General features: G+C 43.9%; 3 protein-coding genes across 6 annotated transcripts in view; 1 reads left to right on the top strand and 2 right to left on the bottom strand.

The window, feature by feature from the left end:
* The first annotated feature begins 36 nt into the window (after positions 1-36).
* mrps17 (mitochondrial ribosomal protein S17) overlaps positions 37-19,693 on the top strand; it is a 41,037-nt gene continuing 21,380 nt past the window's right edge. For all 3 annotated transcript variants that reach the window (XM_077504691.1, XM_077504690.1, XM_077504688.1), the window contains exons 1-4: positions 37-623; positions 1,879-2,163; positions 3,659-3,872; positions 14,699-14,933. The gene's annotated coding sequence lies outside the window, so the exon portion shown is untranslated. The remainder of the gene's footprint in view (positions 624-1,878; positions 2,164-3,658; positions 3,873-14,698; positions 14,934-19,693) is intronic.
* LOC144006041 (LIM domain kinase 1-like) lies at positions 835-8,566 on the bottom strand. Of its 2 annotated transcripts, XM_077504668.1 has the most exons (15): positions 8,235-8,566; positions 6,538-6,676; positions 5,854-5,963; positions 5,618-5,785; positions 5,437-5,542; positions 5,106-5,353; positions 4,858-5,032; positions 4,688-4,774; positions 4,490-4,621; positions 4,076-4,135; positions 3,938-4,003; positions 3,665-3,848; positions 3,519-3,574; positions 2,043-2,200; positions 835-1,980 (listed from the first exon to the last, which is right to left on the bottom strand). In XM_077504668.1, the coding sequence occupies exons 1-15, from the start codon at positions 8,276-8,278 to the stop codon at positions 1,506-1,508; spliced, it is 2,208 nt and encodes a 735-aa protein (XP_077360794.1). In that variant the 5' UTR covers positions 8,279-8,566; the 3' UTR covers positions 835-1,505. The 2 variants fall into 2 exon arrangements, with proteins under 2 accessions (XP_077360794.1, XP_077360795.1); XM_077504669.1 differs by lacking the exon at positions 8,235-8,566 and having other exon boundaries at positions 5,618-5,691; positions 6,538-6,675.
* On the bottom strand, positions 16,732-17,879 carry LOC144006049 (uncharacterized). The gene is made up of 3 exons (XM_077504686.1): positions 17,623-17,879; positions 17,055-17,546; positions 16,732-16,967 (listed from the first exon to the last, which is right to left on the bottom strand). The coding sequence occupies exon 2, from the start codon at positions 17,541-17,543 to the stop codon at positions 17,109-17,111; it is 435 nt and encodes a 144-aa protein (XP_077360812.1). The 5' UTR covers positions 17,544-17,546; positions 17,623-17,879; the 3' UTR covers positions 16,732-16,967; positions 17,055-17,108.

Genomic DNA, 19,693 nt, shown 5'->3' with positions numbered 1-19,693 from the left:
TCACGTGGTATGTGACGTACCTTCTTTACGCGAGGACGCAGCGGAGAGAGGGCGGAACACCAAGGCTGGCGTCACCGGCGAGTAGCATACTTGAATGTTTGAAGTCAAAGAATAGAAATTGTCAAGATAACATAAATTCTTAATTAACAATGTAAGGCTTCACTTAATGTAACAGAAAAATTTTAGTCCATGGTTTCTATTTGAATTAACGCTTACCTGAACTACCCGAGAAAGTAGTGGTTAGCTATATAGCTAGCTAGCGAGCGAGCTAGATTCGTTTTGTAGTTTCGTCAAACAACTCTAATAATGCTGTTAGATTCATATGGTTATTTCGGATTTTATATTATGTCGTATACATGATAATGATATTTATTTGAGTTACGTTCATAATGAGCACGGCATAAATTTTAATTAAAATGAATTTGACACAGCGAAATGGAAAGGGGTCTTAAAGCGAAACAGCTGGAGGTCCTTTGACTGTGAATTAGTATTTTTTTTCTTTTCATTTGATTGGAGAAATTGTATTTGGATAGTACAGTACACAGTAGCCTACTATATTTATTTTTCTGAAATTCATTCAAACTTCAGAATGAAAGTACTAACATCAATGACTAATGACAAAGGTGAGTTTCATTGTATTTTTTTTATTTTTATTTTTATTTTTTTATTTGGTAACCAAATAGCTTAGCATTTGAACTTGAGCTTGTGGTCCAAATTGTTGTAAACATTTTTTTCAAGTTTTTACAGTAACTTGAACAATTGTCTACCACGCCATTTACCCTTACCTCTGATTTCAAAGCTGGTAATCCAGCAACTTGTTCTGCAATACTATGATGAGGTGATTGAACATATTTAATGTTTCACAGTCAAAATGGCCCTCTGAGGCAAAACATTCTAATGTGGCCATTGTAGTGTGGAACCCTATCACAGTACATGTCTGAATGAAATACCCACCATGATTAAAATGATTGAAATGCTCAAGCTCAAGTAAAAAAACAAACATATTTTACTAGCAACACTTCCAAGTACTTATTTGCCTTTAGCTGACTGTCCTCTAAATGTTTCCACTAAAGCACAATCTCTATTTTAAAAAAAAAAAAAAAAGAAAGAAAGAAAGAAAAATGAGTCCACATGTGGATTTGAGCAACATTTCTCACAATATTGTTTGTTAGGCTACTCTATAACATTTTGACTGTCTAAGAGTCCGCTATCTTGCATGTCTTTTCTTGTGGTACACAATGGGTGATAGTGCAGCGTTTCTCATTGGTCAAGACAGATATTGCGGTCTTAACGGCATCTCTGATCCACTAGGGGTGTAAGTGAATTTCTAAAATTAAATTTTGTAAAATAATTTGCATGTTTCCAGTGTGTGAAAAGGCACGGTAGTTAAGTTTTACTTTTTCAAATATTTTCATAAAGGTTTGACTCCCACCCCTTTACTGGGTCACCAACCAACACGATAAAGCCACAGAGCCCACGGACTATTATGTGTTGACAAAAGACACTTATAGCAAAGATTGGTCGTCCTGTGTGGTCCTGTTCCACAAAACTCTGCAAATCCTTCGAGACCTATTAGACGGGCCTGCAGGCAGGCTGTCGACTTGTGAGGGTTCTGTATGACTTTGGGCTTGTCCATGTTCGTGACATTCAGAAGTGTCAGACATCAAGAATCTGTTTGGAGACGAGATGGTGTTCACATTTTGTTCTGCAAGTTCTTGATTCAAGTGCTCACAATCGTGAGGTGTGCAGTTTTCGCTCGTATGAGGAAGTTGATCATTGTGATTATTTCCATTGTCGGGAGATGTGTTGGGAGTCTGAGAATGTGGAGAATAAGTGGACAAGTTGTCCAGTTCTGAACTATGTTGGTGGTTCTGCCAGAATATTTTGCAGATCTCCTCCATCTCGGAGCGGAGCGGCAGGCCGATGTCCAAGTGCATCAGCAGATTCTCCAGCCACTCCTCCAGCTTGGAGAAGGAAGGCCTGTGACAATTTTGCCAAGATTACAGTCTCAATGTGTTGTGGCCAAAGTGTGCTGAGGTTACCTTTGATCAGCATCCATGTCACAGCAGAGGGCAGCCAGTGGTAGGAAGGTCAAAGGGCACTCTGAGGGCTGGTGCTGCTCAATGAAAGCAGCCACGTTCAGGCCAAAGTCGTTACTCCGAGGTAGGAAGTCTGGGTCGGCGCTCACTCTTCCTATGATCTGAATAATATTTGAAACAATTTATGCATGCGTACGTATGACACATTCTATGTCGTTTTGTTTGCTTACTCTGGGCAAGTTTGAATTATGGTTCTAAATCTGAGCATCTCGAAGGACTTTATTTCTATGAAGTTTTTACTTCAGACCTGATGCCCAACCCTTCTCTAGACTGAACCTTCCAACTTTGATTTAAATCTTACAAAGTACTTCATGTTTTCTATCTCTTTGACTCTAATTAAAGGGTCTGTCTACCGGATTCACTCAGGAAAGTGCACTTTTTAAATACAGGATGTACACACTTTGACTTTCTCTCAGTCTACACGTCTGTGTTTATGTTAATCTTTGGTGGTGATTTCGTCCTAAACCCCCACCCCCCCAGCCTGCATTTTGTGTTTGTTTTGTAAACACCGGGACGTTTCTGTGGAAAGACAGTGTTTACACCCCTCCAGCCAATCGCAGAGCGGGGGGTGGCGTTTCGCAAACGGGGCCGGGCGAACATGTCGGCTGCGTGACGTCACTCCCGTGACAATTTGAAAGCACGCACGGATTTTTTTTTTTCTTCACTCACTCATTCACACACGTAAGCTTCTGTGAGTGGTGGTGGGTGGCGTGTCGCAAACGGGGCCGGGCGAATGTGTCGGCTGCGTGACGTCACTCCCGCGACAATTTGAAAGCACGCACGGATTTTTTTTTTTCTTCACTCACTCATTCACACACGTAAGCTTCTGTGAGTGGTGGTGGGTGGCGTGTCGCAAACGGGGCCGGGCGAACGTGTAAGCTGCGTGACGTCACTCCCGCGGCAATTTGAAAGCACGCACGGATTATTATTATTTTTTCACTCACTCACTCACAGAAGCTTACGTGTGTGAATGAGTGAGTGAAGAAAAAAAAAATCTGTGCGTGCTTTCAAATTACCGCGGGAGTGACGTCACGCAGCCGACACGTTCGCCCGGTCCCGTTTGCGACACGCCACCCTCTGCTCTGCGATTGGCTGGAGGGGTGTAAACACTGTCTTTCCACAGAAATGTCGCGTTGTTTACAAAACAAACACAAAATGGCAAAATACAGGCTGGGGGTGGGGGGGTGGGGTTTTAGGAGGAAATCACCACCAAAGATTAACATAAACACAGATGTGTTGACTGAGAGAAAGTTAAAGTGCGTACATTCTGTATTTAAAAAGTGCATTTTCCTTAGTGAATCCGGCAGACTGCGCCTTTGATGGTATAAACTGAGCATCATGGGAAGGAAATGTGTTAATGCAGGCTTTGAGTCCAAGTGACAAACGTGTTAAAGCAATTTCTAAATTCTACTTGCATACCTCACAAATGATGATTCCGAAGGAAAAGATGTCCACACGTTCATCGTAGCTTTTCCCTAAGAGGTTCAAAAGTGACACACATTGTCAGCTACAGCGATGTGAAGATGTTTCATTTGGTCATGTATCATTCCCTCCTCAAGCTTCACCATGGATCATCTCCGGGGCCATCCAATAGGGGTTGCCAACCACCGTGTAGCGCTTCCTGCGGTCTGGCTTGCGCAGCTCCGACAATGTTCCCTTTGGAGGTCGATCCAGAGAAGTTCTGCCGCGATTCCGCTCTCCAGTCACCAAACGAGCAAGACCAAAATCTGCCACCACAACGGACTGATCCTAAATGAGGGAAATGCAACCACTGTGAGTTTGCCAATCATTTTGTACTGTTGGAAAATGATACAAAACACATACAACCATGAGTTTACCTCTTTCACCAGGCAGTTGTATGAGTTTAAATCACGGTGGATGACATTCATTGAGTGTAAATATGCCTAACAAGGTGAGATTTGACATAAAAGGTGAGATGATGTCTTTGACATCGACCTCGCATAGAGCATACTCACCATTCCAGCTGCAATGTCTTTGGCGTAACTCACTCTGACATTCCATGAAAAGTTATTGTCCTAAAACAACCGGATAGACATCAAACATTAGCATTAAGATGCTTTCCACCACCACCAGATCAACTCAACAATTAGTCACTCTTACAGAAACCTAGTGAGAGCACAAGTCAACAAACATCGTTCGTTGCCAACATTCCATTGTTTTGTTTGTTCCAGTATTTACATGACAGTAATTGTGTGTGTGTGTGTGTGTGTGTGTGTGTGTGTGTGTGTGTGTGTTTTATGTGCTTCGACTGTCAAAAGTTGTTCACTACCACTTTTGAGAGTATCAAAGAGTGGGCCATCCTGCCTACATGATGTTCAAAGATGAATTGGAGCTGGATGAATCATGTAAGAGTGAAAAATGTGCGGTACCATTTTGGCGATGCTTTCTCTGAGCGTTCCTCCCTGGATGTACTCGGACACAAAGTGTATGTGCTTGTCCTTGTAAAATAGTCCAATGAACTTGAGGACATTGGGATGATCCAGACAGCGCATCACCTTTACCTGAAGGCCAAACAGAAGGTCAGTGTAAAGCCATTGAAGAACAAGTAGCTTCATAAAGACATGCACCTCTTTCAGGAAAGTCTTGTGTGTCTCCTCATCAAAACGTATCAACTCTTTCATCACCATCACCTCTCCTGTCTCCTGATGTGTCACCTTGACAATGACATGAAGGTCACAGTGTCCATTTCGTCCCCAAATTTCTTTTTATGATCGTGAGACTTAGGCTACTACCCTACCTTGATGGCCTGTCCGAAGAAACCCCTCCCTAGCACTTCTCCATGGATGAGGTCTGAAGGCCTGAAGATGCGATGGGTTCGATCTCCTGGGTCGGCACGCAGAGACTCAGAGCGCACCATGTCTTTCTTTTGGGATAAGAGTGACAAGGAAGACTTTTCGATGCTGCAGCTGCGCCTGACAGAGGAAGCCTAACTTAGCCTGGCAAGATAGCTTTGATGAATCAAAGACAGTCGGGAGCTAACATTACAGGATGTTTCGGGATCGCATTCCCATGGGTCCTCGGTGCTGAGGCGAGGAGAGACTCTTTCTGGTTGGTTCCAGTGTTTCCACCCCTGAGCCAGGCTCCTCCTCCAGGTTTGGAAGCGTGTGTGTTGAAGGCACTTTTTCACAGGCACAATTGAGATCTTCATGGATATTGGTGGAGGTCTTAGACCGTGGATTGTGTTCAACGGTCAGCTGCAGTGGTCTGCTTGTGTCCTGGATCGCATGAACTACCTAAAGGAAGCAAGGTAGACCTTAGATTGGCTTAATTTTGTCTGATTTATCACTCACGGATGGTTCATTTAGCCATCAGGAACCTCGTTGGGGCAAACATTGTAGACCGGAATGCCGTTGACTTCCAGGACGTTGTCTCCAATGTGGACTGAAGACAGCAGGTCCTGACCAAGAACATCTGAGTCTAACCTGAAGGAGGATGAGGAAGGATTGGATTGTAAGTAAAAGACTAAAGTTCAGGATGTCTGCCAAAATTTGACTCACGCTGCCACAGTAACCAGAGGACTGCTTTCTTGGCTGAGTCCAGTGGCCACCTTCAGACCTCGATGGCCGTCTGTCTGTGGAGGAAGTGACACTAGTGCCACTGTGTGCGGGCTCTTGATAGGTAGTAATGAGGGTGATGATGCTGCACCCTGACTGAAACACTGACCACTGCCAGACAAACGTCAACACACCCAAGGAATTCAAAAAGACCTCGAAGATGGAAACGTGAAACTTACCAGAAGAGTTTGGAATGTTCCACAAGTGTGTAGCTGTCTCCATCGCCAATGAATATCTGACACTTTATACACGTGAAGCATTCGGGGTGGTACTTCTGCTCTCCAGCGACCTGTCAGTACATGCAGTGTTTGCTTACTCTTTTCAGTGTGACGTTGATGCCCCAGTCAGACGTGTTCTGAACATTAGTTCCTCTATCAATCTGAATTTTCTATCTATTTGGTTCTACAAGTAGCTCAGTTTTGTTGGTGGGTCTTCGACGTTTTTTTTTTTTTTTTTTTTTTCGGTTGGTTTCTGATATTTCAAGCTCCCTTACCTATGTTTGTATTTTTTCTAAATGGATAACATTTAGAGATTCCCCTGCATTTCTGCCTTGCCTTGCCTGCTGCCGCTCTGCTCTACTCCACTCCACCACAACAAACACCCTTGTGACAATTTCTGCATCCAAGCTACACAGTAATGCAATCTCAGGAGCTTTTCATGGGACCCGCTTTCACGACTTCACAAGACAAGCTTATTTAGTCAACCACAGGAAGACACACCAATTTGCTGAAAGTTTGCTTCAGGCTGGATTTTGTTGATATGCTGACTGCACACTAAGAACATCAGCCGTGGCTTCTCAGTTGATAGTGAGTCAGCTTTATGTTATAATGTCGCTGAATATAAATGGACATGGTTGAGCTCACCATGACGAGTCCTGGTTGGAGCGTCTCACTGCAGCCGTGACAGTTCTCGCCGTAACGCTGCCAGTAGTGCCTCTTGCAGTACAGTTGTCCATCTCGCTCGTAGTACCAGTGAGATAAGATGCAATCGCATTCTCGGCACCTGTGCGCCAGAGGGCATCAGCGGTTCAAAAGCTCCACCCGTGAGAAAGAATGTCAAAACAAAAAATTCTTGGCAGCTTCAGATGCATTTTTATCCTTGGGCAGTTTGCATGATTCATGGTAGGTTGGTTGATGGCTCTAAATAGTTTTTCATGTTGACTAAAATACAACACAGTGCCCTAGTGGTTTGCCGTGTGCCTTAAGGTTGTAAGACTTGCCGTTGAAACTTGTCTCTGACCTTCCTTGAGGTTGGGTGGCTTTTCTCAGGGTATGCCAACAATACCCCACACTGCAAAAATAACTATGTTTCATGGAAGACTCCAAATTGTTTTTGGTGTGAACGTGAGCCGTGTGAATTGTCAACATGAGCGCTAACATTCACCGGTGAAAAGTTTGTTGTTTGTATTTGTCTGGCAGCCAGTCCAGGTTATACCCATGGCTCTCCCCCCAAAGTCTTCCATGACCCCAATAAGGATAAGTGCTATATCACTGCCGTTGGTCAGAATCCTCCAGAATCATCACTTTTCAAGAGACCCCAAAACTGTTTGTTCATCCCTGAATGCAGTGATTTTCAACCCTGGTCCTCAGGGCACACTATCCAGCCTGTTTTCCATGTCTCTCTATTTGCAACGCAGGTGATTCCAATGACAGTTCATTAGCAAGCTCTGGAGAAGCTTGCTAACGATCCTCACCTGCGTTGGAATCGGGAGACATGGAAAACAGGCTGGATAGTGTGCCCCGAGGACCAGGGATGGGAAACACTGCCTTAATGTAGCGTCATCAAAGAGAGCGAGCCATGTTCAACATCATAGAATTTGTCAAAATAGCACCCACGTAAAGGTGTGGTACTAAAACTTAAGGGTATAGAAGTTCACATGCTCACATGAAATTGTGGTGGTGGCTAATCTACAAAGCAGCACAAACGCGGTGGGCGGCCACTTCCTGTATGACTCCACCTCATTTCCTCTCCCGCCTCGGCCGCAAAGGCCATGTTGACACAATCACCAAGTCAAATGTACCACCAGGATATTTTTTCTCAGTTTGATCATGCCGTCAGGTTGTGAGACCGGCACATGCCTACCTTGGACAGACCCAAATCCTTTTAAAGGATGCCTTCAGTTTTCACCATTTTCAAGCCTCCTTATATATGCTTGCCTATTTTTGTTTAATTGTTCAAATTTAGCATGGTTTTTCCTAACATTTTTTTCTGTGGACGTATTTCAGCTCATTCACTCCATTCAGACAAGGTGCTACTGGATTCCTTGCCATGTTCGCCTCATCAATGGTGGCAATAGAATCAATGATCTTGTGAGATTAAGAATACAAATTCCAAAAGCAATGTGATGAAAAACTTTGATCATCAGTAAGCGCATACAGAAAATCGTATCATCTCATCATCAATCACTTTTGTTGAAAGCGTCTTCTTAAAGGCTCAAAGTCAAAAGTAGAAATTTTGCTGTGTGTGGGAGGAAGTGTATGTGTTGCAATTTGTTTGCATTGTTGCTCCAGTCTAAGTTGTACGTGCACACCTCATCTGAGAAACGACCCCTGTCTCTTACCGCCCTTTCGTCCCCCGTCGAAACTTCTGGTCCCGCCGAGACATCCTAGTGGCGTCCCGTCAAAGCTTACTCTCTTAAAGTTGGCAGAAGAAAGAAAGAAAGGAAGAAAAAGCCGCTGGATTCCTTCATGTGGAACATCTTGTGCGAGCTCGGGCAGGTTGCTTTCCTGTGTGTGTGCTGGCTTCCTGCTAATGTGAGTGGGAGAACAAAAAAAAAAAGTTACCCACTGACACCAGATGGTGGCTCTTCCTCTCATGGACTCTTCCCAGTATAGAACTTAGACTCCACCTTCCTGATCCTGTTACGTCCTGCTCAGGATCCACTTTCAAAAAGTCAAGTCTCATCTGGTGCTTTCTTTCAGGAAGTCACATGCAACCAACCGCCTGTCTGTAATTGTGTGCGTGTGCCTACATGTGTGTGTGTGTTTTGTGCCACTAAGCCTCTGGCCAAAGGTTCTGTTCATTGCACACAACAGCACAGATTAATCATGGGAGTATTTGTCAAATTTCTTCAAACTCTGTCGAAACCTGACAGTAGTACAGGAGTAAAACCATCCATCCATCCATCATCTATGTACTTCAGCTTATCCGTGGAACCCAGATTTCCCTCACCCAAGCCACTTCATCCAGCTCTTGCATTCCCACGCCAGGCGGGACACATAGTCTCTCCACTGTGCCCCGAGTCTTCCCCTCCTCTTGCAGCCTAATCAGATGCCAAAACCACCTCCATTTGGCTCTTGTCAATGTGGAGGAGCACTGACTCTACTCTGGGCCCCTCCCGGATGACCAAGCTTCTCACCCTCCAAAGAAGACCCTGGATGCTCTGCGGAGGCCGCATGTATCTGGCAATTTATTTGTCACAACCCACAGCTTGTGACCATACATAATGGTAGGAACGTAGATTGACCAGTCATTTGAGAGCTTCGCTTTTCAGCTCAACTCCTTCACCACGAGGGACCAATACAAATTCCGCATCACTGCAGACGCGGCACCGATTTGCCTGTCGGTCTCCTGTTCCATTCTGCTCTCGAACCTGGAGAGGAACTGTCCACTCTTCTATGACTGAAGACAATGGTTTCACACTTAGAGGTGTTGATTTTCATCCCAACCGCTTCATACTCTGCTGCAAAGCGCTCCAGTGAGAGATGAAGATCGCAGCTTGATGAAACCAACATCATCTGAATGATATGTACATCATCTGCAAAATGCAGACGCAATACTGAGGCCACCAAACCGAATCCCCCTCAATCACTCGGCTGCAATTAGAAATTCTGTCTATAAGGTTAGGAGGAGAATGTTTGACAAAGGTAGAGGTGCAACAATTTGTTGATAACTAATCACTTATCAATTTTGATATTTGTTTTGAGAAATTGTTTCGCTTCAAATCCTCAAAATTTCAGCCCCTCGACAGTAAATCATCTCTGATTTCTGTAGTCCTCTATGAAAGCAGACTGAATATCTTCTAGCATTTTTCCACTGCAGCCCAGCACCGCACCGTGCGAAGCCAGCACGGTGTTAGCGAACATTTCCATTACAGCTAACCGTGTCGGAAGTGGACCGTGCCGAGCTGCTCGTGGCCCTCTCGCCTACCCGGGCCAGAGCGAGCCCAGGACATGGCGTAAAACACCACGCCAGTTGATTGGGTGGTCGGTCCTTTGTCACCAATGGGCTAGGGGTGTCACGATTCGCCAACTCCACGATTCGATTTAAATTTCAATTTTGGGGTCACGATTCGATTTTTTTTTCCGAGTTTTTTTTTTTAATTATTATTATTATTATTTTATTTTATTTTTTTTTGGTCCAGCTACCCCCCACCGACACGCCCCCTAACCGCCCCAACCCCCCACACCTACCACTTTTACAACACAGAGGAATATGCTTCTGCAGGCTAAGGCTAGTCTAGTCTGTGATCATTGTTTTTTTTCATTGTACAGTAAATCTCATTTCAAATGATCGGCTACATATAGATGATGCAATTTCCATTATTATTGTGTAATTTTAGGTAATGTATGACAATTGACATTAGGCAGTGATGATCAAACTCAAAGAATTTATTTTCAATATAAAGTTAACAGTCTTGTTCTTAGTGAAATGAAAAACAAAAATAAAAAACAAAGTCACAGAGGGTGCCTGCCATCTATTGACTGTTTTTGGTTACAACAGTGTGCTGTGCATTACTCTTAAAGTAATGTCCAATGTGCAACAACAACAAAAAAATATATTGTATCCAAAGTCATGGAACAAATACAGCCTGAACAAACTATATCCCAACAGTTACACAATTAAGAAACAAATCAAGTAATTTGTATTTTTAATCCCCTGAGAATTACAACTGCCATTTTTACTTTATTCTTTGAAGTTATTATTTAATTAAGATTTGTTATGTGCTCTTTGAGTCATATTTAGTTCCAGCAGAGTACACGACTCAAAAATAACAATGTGCAATGAAGCAAAACAAAAATAAATATACCTGTCATGTCCAAAGTCAGAACAATTAGAGGATATATCCTAACAGTTGAGCATAAAAAAAATAGGTAGCTTGGGCTTTTTTCCCCCTGAAAATGATAATGTCATTTTTACATTTTTCTTTCAAGTTTTTTTCTTTAACAAAAATATGTGGCATCTTTATCTGGAAAGAGAGAGAGGGTTGCTCTGAGTATAAAAAAATATTAAGTATTTGCATTTTGCACATTAATGGCCATGCAAGACAACTGTTATTTTTACATTTTCAAGTTTTTCTTTAAGAAGATGAGAATGTCAACATTCTCTGGAGAAAGGGCTGCTCTTTGAGCAGTCACAATATCCCCTGCTGTGGAGAACACTCTCTCACTTGCTACACTTGTTGCTTGCACAGCAAGATAATGTTTGGAGAGCTTGGACAAATTTGGGTACTGATGCTCATGGTCCTTCCACCATTTCAGTGGATTTGCATCCACAGAAATTACTTTAGCCATCTTGTATAGCTCAATCTCCTCTTTGATAACATCAGACAAATGTTTTGGTGTTGATGATGCAGTGTGGGCTGTGCTGAAAAAATCACCAAACAGTTCACTGAGTGCTGTTCTCTTTGCTGGGGGGCTGCCTTCACTAGGTGATGCAGTTTCCGGATCATCTGCAGGGTTTTGGCTGGTTCCTTGTCCTGAGGCCTGAGACTGTAAAAGATAAATTCACATAAAACAGCTGTTCAATGTAATGAAAATGAGGTTGTGGTGACAACAAACACAATGTTATAATTAAATATTAAAATACAAAATGTGAATATATTAATGAAGATAACTACTCAGAATATGAATAATTTTGTCTGAACTAAAAGATGAATTTGCATCATTATTAAATGTTGACATTTCATCACGTTAATTTCAATTGGTAACATACCTGCATAGAATGCTTTTGTAGGATTTTCTCTGTCAGACTATTGAAGATCTCGTTCTGAGAGAGGTCATCCAGGTGGGGTAAAGACTTGAACCGAGGATCCAAGGAAGTGCTCTCATTCAAGAACTGTTGAAGTTTGGGATCGGAATACCTCCCTTCCATGTTGGTTGCAATAGCAGATTTAACATCCTTCACAATTTGTGAATCTGTGTCATTGTGTTTCATTGATGTGAGAATGGTGTGTTTGAGTGGCAGGATCATAGACACGGTTGGCGTTTGTTCTGAGCTCAGTAGAGATGTGACTGTTTTCAGGGGCTTCAGTACCTGGATCATATCTTCCATGACAGTCACGTCTTGATCAGAGAGTGTGATGAGCTCTTTGGCACTCTTTTTAACATCTTTCTCTGTGAGTGCTGAATAAATAGCAGCTTGTTGCTCTAAGTAGCGTGCGAGCATGTCATAGCTGGAGTTCCACCTTGTAGAAACATCTTGAACCAACTTGTGATGCGGAAGGTGGAGCATCTCTTGTTTGGCCTTTTTAATGCAGCTGCTGCAGTTGTGCTCTTATGAAAAAAGGTGACCACCCTCCTGACTTTGCCCAACAGACGAGAAATCTGGTTTACTCCCAATCGCTTCTGGGATGCCAGGTTCACTGTGTGCGCAAAACATCCTATATGTGGTGACAATCCAACTGCATTTGAGGCATTGACAATGTTTTTGGCATTGTCTGTGGTTACAGGGATGGTGGTGTCTTGTCTGTCCAGTTTCCATTCTTGTACCGCTTCCTTTAATACTTCTGCCAAATTATCGCTTGTGTGTGATTCATAGATAGGGCGAGTTTGAAGGACTGGACTTTCAATCTCCCAGTTCTTATTCACGTAGTGTGCTGTGATAGTGATGTAACTTTGAGTTGCTCTTGAGGTCCAGCCATCTGTTGTTATAGCAACTAACTCTGCATTGCTCAGGCCCAGCAAAACTTTTTCTTTAGCGTCTTCATACATGCAGGGCAACACTTTGGTTGAAAGATGCGACCTGCTGGGCATACTGTAGCGTGGTTCAAGTACACTAATTAAATGTTTGAATCCAGCGTTTTCCACCGCCGAATAAGGCTGCAGGTCTGCCGCTATAAATAGACCTATAGCGTTCGTTATAGCTTTCGCGCGAGCTGAAGTGTGTGGAAGTTTCACTGTAAATGAGGATGAAATAGTTGGTTGGACCGTAGTTTTCCCACTTCTAGTTGAATTTGTCAAATCTAAATCTTTGTGATGCCTGCGTAAATGTCCTGCCATGTTTGTAGTGTTTCCCGCGGCCGGGTACGGTACGCCCACATAACATATCTTGCAAACTGTGGTCTTTTCGTCCACAACGCGAACGTTGTCGACATAACTCACAGGGAAAGCAAAATGTTTCCAAACTGGTGACTTGAGAGAAGCGGAAGCGGCTTGAAGCTCCATTGGCGTGTCTTTGTCCGCGCTTACCATGACTGCAGGACAAGTTAGAAAACAAGTGCCGTTAGCTAGTAGCTGCATTGGCTGCGTCTCAGTTGCTTTCCTGGGAGGTGGGAGGTGGGGGTTTGTGGAGGGACAGAGGGGGCGGGCGGGGCGATCGTGTGTCCTCTCTTTTATTTCGATGCTCGAAATCGTGACGTAATTTCGATCGAAATCGTGACACCCTTACAATGGGCTTACCAGCCACGTCCTTTTCAACAAGTTTTTTGTTGTTGTTGTTTTCGTCATCTTCTTCGCCCCCATTGCTATCAGCGTGTATAGCCTCGAGACAATAAAATATCGTCTTTTTCTTCGCGGCGGCAATCCTCCTTCCGTTACGAGCTCTGATGAAGCGCAACAAATAACGAGAAACCGATACCGGGCAGCGTCGTCCTCCATGGCTTCTGTAGGTTGTGTCCAAATTCAGTAGGCTGGATCCTCCGAAGGGCGAATGTGTCGGTTGCATGACGTTACTCCCGGCGCAACTTGACAGCACACACGGACTTATATATGAATGGATTGTCAATGCTGCTTATCGGTAATCCATTGACCGACAGTCCATTCATTTGTACGTGCTGTTGACTCACGGCGGGAGTGACGGTATGCAGTCGACAAATTCGCCCTTAGGAGGACCCAGCCTTGTGAATTTGGACACAGGCTGTGTTTTGGTTATGTGTTGTTTCCCGTGCTCGACTATTGTGTCGCAGGGTCACTTCCGCCCAGTGTCCCAGATGCACATCTGAGGCGGAAACGCAGTGCGTGCGTGGGTTGAGCTGGGCTGGCCTGCCAGCGAGCCACCAGCGCGGTGCTGGGCTGCAGTGGAAATATGCTATTTGTGTTATTTTTTCTAAATAAGACATTTACATACATCTTTTACTTTTGAAAACAATGATCAGCGTTTTCCCCAATTTTCTGATGGATGTTATGGACCAAACCAGGAAGTGGTCAAGTGTGTAGGGGTGTGTGTGTGTGTGTGTGTGTGTGTGTGTGTGTGTGTTGTAGTTAGTCGACATTTAAAAGAATCAAATAAGATTCGTGCTGCAGCTTGTTGATGAGTCGATAGTTTAATTGAAAAGCGCCGCATACAAAAGTGTACCATTTTGCTCATACTGAACGTCAAGGCAACAAAACAAAACAAAACAAAACAAAACCAAACCAAACCAAAAGTTACATGACTAAGTTGTGACTTGCAAGATGGGATTCTTTGACATCTTTGACTCCAAATTTCAAAACAAATTGAGCAACATTCAGCAAATGTTCCAGAGCATAACAGAAAATATTATTTCAATTATTTGTAACACTTGACTCAATAGATAACAAGCGGATTTTCTTCTGTTCTTTGTCACTATAACTTAGGACTAATTCACACAAATATTAAAGCACAGTAGATGAAAACACGCACGCATGCATGCATGCATGCACAGACATGCACTCATGTTGTAGAAAGGTGGCTCCTCTGGTGTCTTTGTATGGAAGATAATGACCTCACAGTGTGTTGTACAAAATATACTCTTGTTTTGACTGCATGTATGTATGTATGTATGGAATATGACCACATCTGTGTCATATTGTCAGCTCACATTTGGTGTGTGTTGTTCCTCATCAGCAGTGTTGAAGGTCGGCTGGCTCTTTTGCACATGACGACCTCCTCCAAGGCCATCCGGTCGGAGATCTTTTCCTTGGCGGAGGTTCACAGCAACATCAGCAGTGTGCACTTCCGTGTACGTGTTACAAAGAGAAGAAGTTTTCTTGGCTAATTGAATCTTGTTTGGATCGAGGGAATCCCGACGGCGGCGGCGAGCTGCTGACGTGTGCCGGATGTGCCGAAGCGCCAACGGAAGGTAGGACGTGTTCGGTCTGGGATCAAAGTAGCACCGCTGTTGTTGCAATGAGGTCACATCCTGTTTGCCGCTTTCACTTCCTTCTTTGGCTGCAGTATTTACCCTGACAGCCACCACCGCCTATAAAAATAACATACACACACACAAATTGGCTCATGCTAACGTATGGTGCAAAACACGCTGTTCATTTCTATCATATATCAGTCATTTATCCACGGTGTCAACTTTTGACCCGAGGTATGTGTTTCCAAGTCAGAAATATTTTGCCCAGATGGCCTTGCCTCAAATGTACAATTCAACATGGGAAACGGATAGACATGCAAAGATGTTTTCAAGATATGCTTCAATCATATCAGAGCTTTTGATCGGTCGAGTCATTGGTTGAATTTTCTTTTATTGATACAACATAATCATTAGTTGCTTTGAGAAGCACTGGTGTGACGAGTATGTGAGGGTTACCTCTGTAAGCTCCAGCTCCCAGCAGGTTCTGCATGGCGGCGTACTTGGCCGCCTTCTGCGCACTTGCTGCAACACACATCAAAGTCCCCTAAGTCAACACTGTCATTTAAATTGGCGTTTCAAATCAAGGTTTGTATTTAAAATTTCAATCAAGGATTTTTTTTTTTAATGATGTTACTTCGTGCAATAAGCATACATTCTCATAAAATGAACATGATTGATTGACTGATGGAGTAATTGAGTAGGAGCAATGTCACAATCTTTTCCAGAGGACACGGTGGATTATCTTACATTTTTGTGTGGCTCCCGTGTATCCTGCAGGACAAAAACAGGAAGGACAAAGTCAAGCTGTTGCTAACAAACGTGTCATTTCATTTTTTCAGCAATGCAAAAATGACAAGAAGTGGCCGATCAATACTGCATTTATTCATAATTGTGCTATAGACTGTAGATCGGGGTGGCCAAGTTTGGTCCTCGAGAGCCCCTATCCAGCCTGTTTTCCATGTCTCTGTCCTTCAGCTCAGCTGAATCTAATGATCAGCTAATCAGCAAGCTTTGCAGAAGCCCGATCCTGATCATGAATCAGGTGTGTTGGTGGAGAGAAACATGGAAAACAGGCTGGATAAGGGACTCTCGAGGACCGAACCTGGCCACCCCAGCTGTAGATCATATCATCACATAATAATCAGTCAAAACAGGATTGATTGAGTATACTGTATATAAAATAAAAGTATCTTTTGGATTTAGATGAAATGTTTTCAGTGACCAAGAAGTCCATTTGTTTGCAAAAGAATCATTTTGAGGCATGCCATGCCTTTGCTTGCTCTTTCCAAATGAATCTCAACGCGAATATACAAGACAAGCTCAAACAAGTCAAGGTTTGTTTACCAGGATAGCCTCCAGTAGCTGCTCTACCAAAGCCGTTCATCGCACCCCCTGCTGTACAAACACACTCATGTTTAACTTCTGATATGGCAAATCTCAATTTTTATTTATTTTTTTAAACGGCCACAGCTTTGAATTGTAACTTTCATCCATTAAAATGAAGCTGGTTAGCTGCCCAGTCCTACACACATTTGTTTAAAAGTCGACTTTCATGAGTCTTACCTTGACCCCCTCCGTTAAGTCTCCCAATTCCTGCACTTGTTAGACCCCCCACAGCTCCGCCTGCTAAGCACAAATAGATTTTAGCTGGACTCTTGTGGCTCACTGGATCAATAAGATCAGCTATAAAGCAGCAATTGTGTTCGGGACCAGGCCAAAAGTTCAATCTTTTAAGGAGTAAACAATTCTGAAAAGCTTCATTATTATTGTTGGATGTACGTCAACTATTACCCGGTCCATATCCTGCTCCTCCTAGAGATGATCCGTAACCTGATTTTGGAGGTTTACTTGCTCCAAATGCTTGACCACCAGGTCCATATCCAGCAGGGCCTCCTACCGCTGGTCCACTTCCAGCTGCTCCTGGACCATAGCTTCCAATTCCAGCACCCCTAGGTCCATAGCCAAAAGAACCTGGCCCAGTTCCCCCTGGGCCATAACCACCAGGTCCAAATCCATTGGAAACAGCACCTCCTGTTGGAAAACATGCAATTAGGGATTAAAATGTTAGCATATTCTTCTGACTGTGAGTCCATATTGTGATGCAATGTGTGGTCTTACCTGGTGTCAGGGGTTTTCTACTTCCAAATTGTTGGCCACCTGGTCCAAAACCACCTAATCCTGTGCCTGCACCACCTGGACCGAAGCCACCTGCTCCAGCACCTCCCAGTCCAAATCCACCTGTTCCCATGCTAGCACCACCTGGTGTGAAGCCTCCAGTGCCCTTGGCAGCACCGCCTGGTACGAATCCAGCGGTTCCAGTGCCTGCACCACCTTGTCTGAACCCACCACCAGGTCCAAAGCCACCTGCTCCTGTGCCAACATTGCCTGGTATAAAGCCTCCTGTGCCGGCGCCACCTGGTCTGAAACCACCTCCAGGTGCAAAGCCACCAGTTCCCGTGCCAGCACCACTAGGTCCATAACCACCTGTTCCCATGCCTGCACCATTGGGTCTGAAGCTACCAGCTGGTCCAAATCCACCTGTTCCTGTGCCAGCACCGCCTGGTCCAAATCCACCAGTGCCATAGCCAGCTCCTCCAATCGAACCATAACCTATGATACAGAGAGAAAAACCTAAAATGACTTACATTTACATTTTTAATGTCAGTAAAATATGTTGTCATCCTACCAGATTTGGGGGGCTTCCTCATGTCCAGTCCTTGGCCTGCTCCAGCAGTCCCATATCTGCCAGGTCCTGTGGCACCACCACCTGGTCCATAGCCACCTGTCCCAGTTCCAACACCACCCAGTCTTGCTCCAGCTCCTGCAGTACTAGGTCCATATGCTCCAGGCCCAATGCCACCTGGTCCGAAACCTGCTGAACTGGGACCGGCTCCAACTGCTCCAGTTCCATAACCTCCAGGCCCAACTCTGTTACCACCAGCTCCTGCCCCATAGCCTACAAATAAACAATGTTTCGGTTAGTGTTCTTGATGTGAAGGCCTGACTGGATGTTTATCATTGCACCATACTTTTTGATGGTTTTCCAGCACCGTATCTTGAACCTGAATAAGCGAAGTGCGCATCTCGAATTCAAGATGCATTATGGGTAGCAGCGTGGTGCATTGTGGGTAGGCAAAACTATGGTAATTGAAAATGAATTGGATCCAATGGAATCGGCTCTGATAGAAACGTTTCAACCGCTGGAAAGTTGCTGTTTTTTTATTAACATGCATAGCATGTGGTTTACTGACATCGGGGAAGTTGACTTGCAAGCTTTAAAGTGTACAGTTACGCAAAGATTGTCACCACTCTAATCTCCGCCATTCAAATTGATAGGGTAGTTGGTAACCTCGTTTTTCCCTTGCACATGCGCAAACTTAATGCGCACTTCGCTTATAAGGGACCATACCATATCAATTACTAGGGGTGTTAAAAAAAAATAAAACGATTCAGCAATATATCGCGATACTACAGCCCGCAATTCTCGAATCGATTCAATAGGCAGCCGAATCGATTTTTAAACATCCATTTTTGATGGAAACATATTCAACAAAACGTCTTAATTAGGGTTAGGATTCACACCTTAAGCCTGAAAGAATGTTATATTAATGGAGCATTAAGCCTTAATATTTTATTTCAATGCTGTTCAAACAAACAGATTACAACCTGTTTGTTAAATACAGTGGCTCACAGTTATGAGACTGAAGTTTCAGATAAATAAATAATGCCTTTTCATACAAATCTTACAGTGTACATGCACAAGTTTACTGAGTAGTATTTTCTAAATTTGAATAATTTTTTTTTACAAATTTGTATTGGGATTAATCGGTATCGAATCGAATCGTGACTGAATCGTGATACGAATCGAATCGTCAGGCACTAGGCAATTCACACCCCCTATCAATTACTATCATTTACTATCACACACTTTTTAAAGAAATTTGTTTTGAGAAATTTAATCTTACCACCATATCCCCCCAGTCCACCGGCACCACCACCATAACCTAGTCCTCCTCCCAAACCTCCAGGACCCGCTCCAGCAGCTCCAACGCCAAGGGTTCCAGTTCCACCGAGATTACCACCAACACCCCTGCCTCCTGTCTTGGCACCATAGGTTCCAGGTCCACCACCATAACCTAGTCCTCCTCCCAAACCTCCAGGACCCGCTCCAGCAGCTCCAACGCCAAGGGTTCCAGTTCCACCGAGATTACCACCAACACCCCTGCCTCCTGTCTTGGCACCATAGGTTCCAGGTCCACCACCATAACCGCCGAGCCCAGTACCATAACCTCCGGGCCCAGTACCGTAGCCTCCACGACCTGCACCAATACCTCCAGAACCACCATAGCCAGCAGGTCCAAGCCCGCCTTGGCCTCCTGCTCCGTATGCTGATATAAAGACAAAAAAAAATGATGAAATTGTACCATGTGGAAGCAAGACAATCCTCAAAGAAAAGTACAGTACATTTGCCTGGTTTTGGTCCTTGTCCTACACCAGCGCCATTTGAAAAACGTAGACCTAAGATGGAGCAAAGTGTTAGATAGATTGCACATTTTTAAATGTCACCTTTATCTACAAGAAAAATTTAATTGCGTACCTCCACCTGGTAAAACTCCTGCTCCACCAGCACCATAACCTACATATACAATGGTTAAAATGTAGACATTTTTATTCAGCATTGCTTTCTTTGTGTACTTTTAACACATTTCTTTGACCAAATTTTATGGTGTACTTTCCACGCTGTTCATTTTTGAAGC

This window comes from Festucalex cinctus, chromosome 18, assembly GCF_051991245.1.
Source record: "Festucalex cinctus isolate MCC-2025b chromosome 18, RoL_Fcin_1.0, whole genome shotgun sequence".
Classification (NCBI taxonomy): domain Eukaryota; kingdom Metazoa; phylum Chordata; class Actinopteri; order Syngnathiformes; family Syngnathidae; genus Festucalex; species Festucalex cinctus.
The sequence above is the reverse complement of the archived record's forward strand: the minus strand, read 5'-3'. Positions and strand labels throughout refer to the sequence as shown.